Source organism: Alosa sapidissima, chromosome 3, assembly GCF_018492685.1.
Source record: "Alosa sapidissima isolate fAloSap1 chromosome 3, fAloSap1.pri, whole genome shotgun sequence".
NCBI classification, from domain to species: Eukaryota; Metazoa; Chordata; class Actinopteri; order Clupeiformes; family Clupeidae; genus Alosa; species Alosa sapidissima.
Window position 1 is genome coordinate 16983568 of NC_055959.1, and position 10949 is coordinate 16994516.

The window sequence follows — 10949 nt, forward strand, 5'->3', positions numbered from 1 at the left end:
GACGCACTGTCACGAGATATAAGCAACTCCTCTGCAGGATAAATGTTGTTTTATTCAGTCATTTGAGCAATATTAGGGTAAGTGTTGCTTTTTCCAGCCTATGTTTTCGGTGGTAACCCATTGTCAGTCAATAGTGAAAGTAACTGCATATAACTGTCTTGTCGTTGACTGACTCCTTGGTGAAGATAGTTTCACTTTGCCAATGAGTGTATAGAGCTACCCTAGGTTACTCTATACAACCACAGGTGGCAGTGTGGTGACTCTATATAAAACATATTGATGTGAATGGGGCATTTTGCCCATGTTCAGGGTGGAAAATAAAAAAGAAAAGATTTGCATAAGACAAGTCAAATTGGTGTTTTCAAAAAGAAGGGATCATGGAAAATAAAAAAAAACATATTTAAAAAATCTTTGTATATTCCCACAAGGTGTTTGGGTGCTCTGAAAATGATAACCAAAATTATTTTTCAGACTTGTGAGGTCTGCTGTTCAGACCCTGAAGGGATTTGTTTTCTGTTCATTGCTTTTTGTGAGAGTTTTTCTACTTATCTCAGTAAGGAAAATAAATCAAGAGCCTATGTTGAGTACAAATATGTCTTCTGAAGGCTTAAACAGAGCCCAGCCAAAAACTCCAATAAAATTTGTATCAACTTTGAGGGACAGCTATGACCATGCAGGATTATCCAGACCAAACGTGACGATTTTGCTACATACTATTCCTATTTATGTACCAGCATGCAAAATTTGAGCCTCCTACATGGTTTAGTTCTTGCGCTGTGGGCTTTTGAACTTTGACAAAAAAAGAGGCCGAACAAAATCAACACCCCCCTCCCCCTGTAAAACTGGCTGTATCTTGGAAAGTATTGATCTTACATAAGAGTAATTTTACAGTGTGTCTCCTGGGTAACATAGGTACACCTGGTAATTTTTTCAGAATTTTTTGAGACCTAAGTGCGTCGGCCCTGGTTGAACTGACGTGGAATGACCCGTGTGTGTGTGTGTGTGTGTGTGTATGTGTGTTGTTGGGGGGGGGGGGGGGGTTCTTTTTGACCAATTACTTCCTTCATTTACCAGCCATAGTTTTAACTGTTCAATATGGTAAAACACACTTGAGTTTAAAGGTACAGTATGTAAGATTTTCACCATTACGAAGCCAATTTGATCGTAAACAAACTTGTAATAGGCGAATCATTCACCTATAGCATAGCTACAGGTATACAGCATAGACATAGCGATTCGCTACTGAGAAAACCAGCCATGCAACTTCAAGAACAGCAGCCAGACAAATCTCGCGAGAATCATGAAACATTACCATGTCAGTAGATATAGCTCGTTGGAGATAGTTTTTTGCCTGTTGTTAATCCTTCACCTCCACAACAAAAGCATTTTCATTGTGTACAGGGGGATAAGTCACAAGAAGTTTGCTATTTAAAACAGCAGAGTAAAATATAAATATATATCGCGACTCTAGGGAGCTCTACAGTCGCCAAAAATACCTAAACCTGCATAGTGAACCTTTAAGAGTGTGGAAACATTAAGAGACCAAGAAATCAAATCAGAATTTACTAGCTAGTCAGTTACCTTTCATGAGCTAATCACTAGCTACTTTGCTCTAGTAGATTTTTTTGCAGAAGGGATCCCGCCACCAACATTTGTGGTGATGGAGTGATGAACATTGTCAACTGCATCTTAAAAAACTCTATATGCCATTTTTATCAAATAAGAAATTAAAAGCATTGAAAACATATTCCTTTGAATATTACACAGACAGAGTGCAACGCCAAGATGACTGTTTGTTGTATGACAAATTGACTGGATAACAGAGAGTCTATTTACAAACTGTTCAAGTCTGCTTTTTCTTTAGTACACCGTGTTTAATAAAGACAGATGAAAAAAGTGCATTTTAATTTATTTTATAATATTTCTCTTTTTTTATCAAACTATCCTCTCAAGAAATGTCTTGTCACTTCTGGACACAGAAGATGGAGTAGTCTGAAAAACAAAAGAAAAAGCATTTGAATTTTCATAGGTCAATCCAAGTTTTAAAACACACTGTAGAAATATAAAAAAAAATGTTTATCACCTTTACACTCTGGAAAAGGCACATTGTGGTTTTTAATCTGGACCTTCTTGCCATTATTCTGGCCTGATGGAGTCTTTGCAGCAGGAGTCATCATGCTCTTCTTTGTGGAAGTCCTTTTCTGGACCTTTTTCTGTCCTGTCCTTTCTCTGTATATGTTCTAACATTCTCTGAGTTTCTGTCTTTTTTATTCCTACTTGCTTTTCATGCTCATTTTTGCTCTCCATTCCCAACTCTTTTCCCATTTTTACTTGTGTTTGCACCTTCACAGATTCACACTTCTTTTTGTCCATTATCAATGACTTTTCTTCCTTTTTCTGACCATCTATCACTTTGCTTTTCATTGCTTCTATCAGAGTTTCTTTATCATTCTTCTCAACATTTCTTTGATCCACCTCTTTTGACCTGACTTCCTCACCATGTATGTATGTCTCATTCTCTCTCTTCAATTCAGCCAGAAAAACATCTTGTCTTATATTGTCTCTCTCCATCTTTTCTCTCTTTCTTGCTTCCTCCATCGGTCTATCTTTCTCCGTTACTGCGGACAACTGCTTTGATTGTTCTTCATCTCCTTTTCCCTGCCTTTCAACCCTTTTTTGTTGCTTTTCCTCTTCCACCATTCTCTCTTTCTGTTTATCCGCTGCCATGGTTATCTTCTTTATCTGTGTTCTCTCTGTCCCCAGCTGTTCTCTTTTTTTCTCATCTTCCATCAGTTTCTCTTTGTCAGCTGCTTTCATCAGCCCTGCCAGTCTGTCCTGCTCTTTTTCTTTCTGGCTCTGTATCTCTTTCGTCTTCTTTTGCTCTTCAGCAAGTTTCTTTTTCTGATGCTCACATGTTGTGACCAACTCTCTCAGTTTCAATTCACCCCTCTGTCTCTCATGTTGTCTGTCTCTCATGTTGTCTGTCTCTCATTTTCCTCTCTTGCTCCATTAGTCTTTCTTCCTCTTTCTCCATTACTTTGGACAACGTATTCAAACTATTTTCTATTATCTTTTTGTCATTCTCCACTTTTTCCTTTTTCTTATTTTCTTCTATCAGTCTTGCTTGCTTTTTCTCATGGTCTTTGACCAACTGTATCAGTCTGTTCTGCTCTCTCTCCATATCTCTTCCCATCTTTTCTCTCCTCTTCCCTTCCTCCATCAGTTTATCCTCCTCCTTCTTTCTCTGAATGTCCACCTCTTGTCTCTTCATTTCTGCTTTTATCAGTCTTTCTTTCTCCCTTTCAATGGCTGTAAGCAACTCTTTCAGTCGTTCCTCATCTTTCTTTGTCTCTCCCAACACCTTTTCTCTTTTTCTCTCTGCATCCGCCAGTCTGGCTGTTGCATTATCAATAGCTTTGGCTAGCTCTCTTAAATGAGCTTCCTGCCTCTGTCTCTCAGCTTGAAGGGTTTTTGTTTTCAGTTCTTCTTCCTTCAGTCTGTTTTTTTCTTTTTCAAAAGCTATGACCAAATCTCTGAGACCTTGTTCTCTCCTTTTGTCATTCAACACCTTCTCACTCTTCATTTCTTCTTCTGTCCATCTCATTTTCTCTTTCTCAATAGCCATGATCAACTCTGTTAGTCGATCCTCTTCTTGCTTTCTCTCCATCTCCACCATTTTTCTCCTCATCTCTTCCTCTGTTAGTCTTCCTTTCTCTTTTTCAATCGCTGCAAATAACTCTTTCAGTCGGTCTTCCTCTCTCTTTGTCTCTCCCACCACCTTTTCTCTTTTGATTTCTTCTTCTGCCAGCATCTCCCTTGATTTCTCAATAACTTTGTCCTTTGTTTGTTGTTGTTGTTGGTGGAGGTATTCAAACACAGATTAATAAATTAATAAATAGCTTTTTCCAGTGTATAAATAAGATTAGTGTTGATATTGTCATGAAATATTTTTTTACACAATGTCATTGTCCCCATCAAACATTTAATGTTAAATATGATGACACCCTCAAACCAAGAAACTGATATTAAGATTATGGTAGAATGTTAGCCTTTACCTGCAGCATATCAGTCATCCCTTTCCTGAAACATCCATCGGTTTTTGCATGGAGCTCCCTCTCTATGCACAGAAAATGTTTGTCCAGCTGCTGCATGCGGTCAGCGAGGTCCACCTGGGCTCTTTCTAACCTGGAGCCTAGGCCTCTCTCTAAGCTCTCCTGCTCAAATACGCTCATCTGTGGAAAGAGTGGGGGATGAATATAGAGGTGATTTCATTCATTCATATTGTTCAAACTCAAATGATAGTCTTAATTAAAGTTATAAGGTCAAGAAAATATATAAATCAGTATCTGCTCATGAGTTATCTAATCTGAAATTATAAAATAGAAGTAATGAAAGAAAGAGTTTACATTTCAATTCAGTAAACAAGTAAACAAGTAAACAAGTTTACAATTAATAAAGATAGCTTACCCTTAGTTTGTATGTCAGCATGTCTAATGATTGTCTGAGTTACATTAGAATGTTGAGGTTATAAATGGCCACGGTGACATCAGCAGTCTTACTGTGACATTACACCTGGTCATGACATCATAATGCACACTTACAGTATAAAACACAATCAGTCACTAAATATTTATGTTTATGGTATTTGACAGACACTTTACAGTTTATAACCACTTCATTATTAGCTGATAAGTTTAAAATGCAAGATGAACAGATGAGTCTTAAAACATTTATTGAAAGTACCTACCAAAACTGTCACAAGAAAGTGGAACATCAGCCTACTCATTATGCACTTTCTCTTTGAGTGATAAAACAATGTTGAAGTGTAAAGTGCAGTCAGTAGGCCTACATTAAGTCTGACTGTGTATGTCATCAACCTTTTCATCTCAATCAACTCAGTACAAATCCAAATGACAGATCAGTATAATAAGCTAGACTATGAATGAAGAATGCACGATTCATATGAGATAAAGAGAAACTTTGCTGCTGACATTTATCCCTCTCGGTTTGTCTATCATCACTATCCCAACAGAGAATGCAATTTTCGTTTGAGCCACTGTGAGTCACGTAGGCCTATATTATGCTGATAGTAGCGTGAGATGACATATCTTGCTCAAGAGTTTTGCGGTGCATCTGTGCAAGATAAACAACTAGGTTAGCCTACTTGCTGCTGAGACAGAAAAAAGCCAGAGTAATATAAGGCTTCACCAAATTCAGAGATGTGCTTCTGAAGCTGTTTGTGATCACAAGATATTTTTTTCTGTGATATCTGCCAGTTCAGTTTTATACATTTCAGAGTTGTTTTGTTTGAGTAGAATATAGGCTACAAACAGTTATTTCTTTATTAAAGACCAACATGCAGGTTGAACACCCCTATAGCATAGTGTATGTTGATGATAAAACAACAAGATTTTCAGAAGTGGAGAAATATATTACTATGCCATTAACAATATTTTGAGATAAATTGTGATAAAATAACTTCCGCATCTATAAAGCACTGACCGGAAGTGACGATGGGCGAGGGAGTCTGGTCAAGTTCAAGTTCAAATTACAATAGATGTGAATGAAGAAACCGAGTTCTCTGATGTCGACGAACATGCCTATGATAGCCCACAGGCCTATAATTATGAGCCTCCCAGGCGAGATAGAGGCCAGGGGGAGATTAGGGAGATCAGGGGGAGGAACAATAGACAGAGGAGAGAAGTAAAGTTGTGGTGTCAAGAAAACCAGTGGCGAATAGGGCAAGTGACTTGGTGAGTTACTGTAGCACCGTGGCTAATGCTGGTTCATCTAGGGCTAGTACCTTGGTATTATGCAATAAATCTGCTTTAGCAAACATACTTTCGACCTTGTTCTTGATTAAACATCCATTTAGATTGTCTTCATTTAAGACAGCAACGTTTAGTCTTCTCATATTCTACAACCTACTAGTTTAATGCAGTGCATACAGTCCAGCATACAGTCCATCCAAGCTGGTTAGCACTAGCTACATTGACCTAACGTTAGCTACATTGACCATGCCATAACAACATAAATAATGTCAATACCTAAGCTACAATAACAACAGTCTAACAATCACATCTGTCTATACAAATCCAGTACTCGGTTTTGCCTGCGAGAGGGAGGGAGAGAGGGGCAGATTAGGAAGAGAGACAAGGGTCTCTCTGATGGCTGTTAAACGTTTTGCTGGCTAGGTGCTTGTGCGGCCATTGTGAGGCTATGGCGTCGGCGGTGGACAGCATGTGTTGTCGAGAGGTGGATACCTACTGGGCCCTAGTTGACGGTTTAGTCCCGGCCACGGACATTACCTGCCTGACGCTCCATCCCGGCTTTGATGCCTGTTGCCTCAACCTGTTTTCGCTGCAGGTAGCATATCTCAACTTCAGGCAGTAGCATGGCCCTCTCCAAGTCAACAGACCAGAGTATGTTCAGACGAATTTATAACACCACTATTATATTATTATACACCTAATCTATTATAGTTGTCCGTTTTCTACACAAATAACAAACTTTGTGTCAAATGAATGTGAATTATTGATTCTGAGGGCAGTGTTAATTTTGGCGGCTATTTTAGATTTAGTCTTAGTCTTAGTCTTTAGACGAAAATGCTTATTAGATTAAGTCACATTTTAGTCATTGTTTTCCTTCGTAGTTTTAGTCTAGTTTTAGTCGACGAAAAGTCCTTACACTTTAGTCAACTTTTAGTCATTTAGTCAAAATGTTTTCTCTTTTTAAACTAATTCAATTAGGCTAAAACAGGTATCGGAAATTGAAATGAAGGTGACAGGTTGTATGAAGTGTTGAAATTCGTAAAGCAGCATTCAGGGCCAGAGTGGGGCCACTGTTCAGCCTGGGAGTTTCAGGCCCAAGACCAGCCCACTTTTTCCATGGTGGTGGAAATTGGATAAATTAAACAACAGTTCAGTTCTTACTATCCAGTAATTTTTATTAGTACAGTAGGCTACCATGGTTCATCAAATGTGTAAAAATATTCCACTATTCCACAAGGATAGGTTGATAAGTTAACAAAAACAGAAATAAATAAAGCATTTGAAATGTATTCCACTCTTCCACAGAGGCATATTGAACTAATGTTTACATGTTTTTCAGCGTGGGTAGGCTATCATATTGGAGTTTGGTGATGTAGGCTACTCCTTTACCACACTCACTTCTGAGCAAACAAGGCATATAGGTTGGATCATGTAGATTACTGCTGTCATAGTGATCTTTCATACATTAAATAATTTTAATTCATATTGTTTGCTCTTTTATCCTCTCTTATGCCTCCTCGCTAATTAAGGGCTCATCATCATTAGGGACTGGCTGATCTACTGCTCAGAGGCTACAATTTTTACTGCATAGCCACACAGATCAAGCTTGGGTTTTGTTATCAATATTTGCATAATATTCGCAAAGACTATGAATCGCAATGTTGGATGATACAAAAAGTTTAATATTTTAATTCATTTAATGAGTTGCTTGCGAATAGGTCAACAACTCTAACGTCCAATGTGTTTCCCAAACTTTTTTTCTGGGGACCCACTTTTTAAAAATGACAGACCATCACGACCCATTTCACTTCAGATCTAACATGCAACCACCAATATTGTTTTAGGTCACAGGTTCTCAAACTTTTCTATGCCCCCCGCCCCCAACCATTCTACAGTGCCATATCTAGATACGTAATAGGTCTGGCCCACTACTATTACAGGGATTGGTGACGCACTGACTCAGTTTCCCACAACTATGCAACCTCAATTACACATGAAAACACACAACCTCAGGTTTTCCTCATCCTGCTTTGAACACAGTTGTGTTGCATTTTGAGCACCATCAGCGTGGAAAGTTGTTGAGTTATATGTTCTCATTAATCATATAATTTATATTATGTTATGTTGCTTACTATTATTTAGTTTTATATTATGCTACTGACTGTTGGATGACAACAACATATTGAACATAGACATGGCGGATAGAAAAGAAACCTTAACAAAAGTTACCTAAAAGATAACGTTTTAATGCGCATCCGAGAGTTTGGGGATATTCTTGCATGCTATGCAATCGCCACTCTTCAACATAGTAAGCTGTTGCAGGCTACGTCGCGTTGCAGACAAATGGATCCATAACACCGTTAATTCCGATGTAAACATAGCAAATAACTCAAGTCGTTATATTGTAGCAATTTTCCGGAGGTTTCTTTGGAAAGTTGAATCTGCATTTTTCTATAGAGTTAAACGTTTGCTTGTTTGTAGGCCTTATACTAAGGCTGTATATTGATGCTGTGACAATGTTGTCGTAAGAATGTGAAATGAATAAATATCAGAACAAGAGGCTTTTGCGCAATAGCCAAAAGATAATGCGCTTTTACTGTAGCCTAGTTTGCGAGGTGGAAAACGAGAGGAAATAGGCTAATAGCTTTTAAAATGTCAATTTAAATTGTAGCCTAATATAATGCACTGTTGAGTGTTTTAAATCCGAAATAATAAGTAATGTGAGGAGGCTGCTATTAACTTTAACGAGTGCATCTACAATCGAAACTATCTACACCCTAGCCTATATGACGCAAATTGAATAGCCATGCCCAGTACACGTCTGGTTTAGTTGACAGCATGGTAACTAGATTTTAATCGGTCAACGGAAGCATCTGTCCGTTAATGTTTGTGCTGATTCATGTCCCTTGCATTTTGCAACTGCGAGGTCCATAGCAGGCGCCCCACAGAAATGTTTCATTTTGCGAGTGCACGCTGTCCCCTCTGCGACGCATTCGCCCAGTTTCAGAGCCATTCTAGGGCCGTGACTGTGGTAAACAAACTATCCTAATAGACAACTGATAGCTTCCCTGGTTAAATGGTATAGGCCTATACCACAACATACATTGTACTGGCGACCCAAATAAAATCTGCAACCCACCCGGTCGCGACCCAGTCTTTGGGAACCAATGCAATACCCAATAATTACGTTGCTAATCATTGCTATTTCTCTTACCAGTGTCTGTCTTAAAGGTGCCATGTGTAAGAATTGAGGTAAAAATATTAAAAAAAATTAGCTACACGCATCAAAAGAATGAGAAGAAATAAGGGTGATGATGTCATTAAAAAAATGACAAGGTATAGTGCTGCAGAGACATCAACCTGAATTAGCATGCTAAATTACTAGCCACAGCCCGACAGGTGTCGTAATACCTGTTTCAGCCATGGGAGGTGGTATGCGGGCAACATAACCACCAGCCAAACTGCAATACACGCGTCTCGGTTGTTACTCTAGGGTAGACCAACTCACTTTCTGGAGGTATACTGCCCCTCTTTTATGGAATGTGGAGTATGAATTGGTGGCGGACATTACACATGGCACCTTTAAAAAAAAATCTGGAAGCTTGGCACAATTGGCAACATCCTTCTCCAATGCCTTCCTTTCTTTTTTTGGCCTGTTCAGTCTCTCTTGGCCTCTTTATACCATCCATTCTCCCTGACGCTTATCGCTACAGTAGGGCCGGCCGGCTATTGGTAGGCCTTTCTGAGAAAACCTTTTGGAAAAGACGGGCTATATGGACCCAACCAACTCTTTGGGAGGGGAGAACTCCCTCACATGGTAGGCTACAACCCATGCAGAGGCTGTGGTGTCAGGGGTAAATAAGTAAATACCATGCATTTTGTCCAATAGCACACCACATACCAACATTTTAGTCCTGTCTCGTCTTGTCAACGAAAACGAAACCTACATTTCCTCATAGTTTTTATTATCAAAGATCTATTTTTAGCTCGTCAACGTCTTGTCTTAGTCATGGAAAAAAGGTCGTTAACGAACATTTTTTGTCATATTTGTCGTTAACGAAATTAACACTGTCTGAGGGTTTAGCAGATTTTCAAACTCAGATGTGCATACATACTTGAGGCTCTACAATTGACTTTACCATTGTGGAATAGAATAACAGAAAATGTTACATCAAATACTTCTATCACTTGATTGTATTGACTATAACAGGATTGTTAATATCATTCTATTTGCCTCGGCCTACGTCATATGACGCGTTGCTATAGCGGGATAGTCCAGATCCTAGCTTAAAATAAGCACATTTTCATCAAAATTTCTATTTTAGGTTTTGTGTTACATAGTAATGTCTACATATGTGTTTTTAAAAGACCTCTTCAGACAAGATTAAGCATTAATTCAGTTTTAAATTCAACCTGCAAACTGCTCTTTAAGTGTTTTTGCATCGAAATTATAGAAAGTCCTGGAGGGGGTCATTGCAAGATTTTTTTAATATACCGTGAGAATGTGTGCTCATTTGAACAAATTGTGCACTCGTTTTACTCAATTATGATCTCATTTTACTAGATTGTGCATAGAATGTAGTCTCATTTTAGTAAATAGTGAACTCATTTTAGTGCGTTCATTTGACACAATTTATTAAATTGTTAAATGATGCACTATTTAGTAAAACATCTTGCAATACTCTCACACACATAGCCTATATCAATACCCCCCGCCCCCACTAACTGAAGCGTAAGCCGGTGTACTGAAGTGTATAACACCCCCTCCCGTTCCCTTTTTTCATATCAGAAAGTTGGAAACCCTAGTCACACCTGTTAAACCCACCTTAACATGACATTTACTGAGGGTTCACCAAATTAAATCTTATAAACCTTATTTTATAGCCTAAACTAAGCAACACTTTCAGGCCTATGTTTTACCTCTAGTCTGTAGGCAAGGCAGGGGTAGCTCACTGAAAGTAACCCCTTATAACATGTAAATGATCTGTTTACATGTTGTTATTATGACCGCCGCGCAGTGAAGCGGCGGTCATATAGGTTTAGTCAGATTTTCTTTTCTTTCTTTTTCGCATGCCCAAATTTCCGTCAATGATTCCTGGGACACTGAAAGACCAGGGTACACGAAACTTGGTGGGCATGTAACCCCACATGGATAGCATGGAACCATCGTTTTGATCT

General features: G+C 38.7%; 1 protein-coding gene across 3 annotated transcripts; it reads right to left on the reverse strand.

Annotated features, from left to right (window-relative positions):
• Positions 1–2220: 2220 nt before the first annotated feature.
• On the reverse strand, positions 2221–9452 carry LOC121706155 (golgin subfamily A member 6-like protein 22). 3 transcript variants are annotated; one of them, XM_042087655.1, is made up of 4 exons: positions 9352–9452; positions 8986–8995; positions 4056–4232; positions 2221–3838 (listed from the first exon to the last, which is right to left on the reverse strand). In XM_042087655.1, the coding sequence occupies exons 3-4, from the start codon at positions 4230–4232 to the stop codon at positions 2957–2959; spliced, it is 1059 nt and encodes a 352-aa protein (XP_041943589.1). In that variant the 5' UTR covers positions 8986–8995; positions 9352–9452; the 3' UTR covers positions 2221–2956. The 3 variants fall into 3 exon arrangements, with proteins under 3 accessions (XP_041943589.1, XP_041943588.1, XP_041943590.1); XM_042087654.1 differs by lacking the exons at positions 8986–8995; positions 9352–9452 and adding an exon at positions 4468–4500; XM_042087656.1 differs by lacking the exons at positions 8986–8995; positions 9352–9452 and adding an exon at positions 4407–4421.
• Between the last annotated feature and the right edge of the window lie 1497 nt (positions 9453–10949).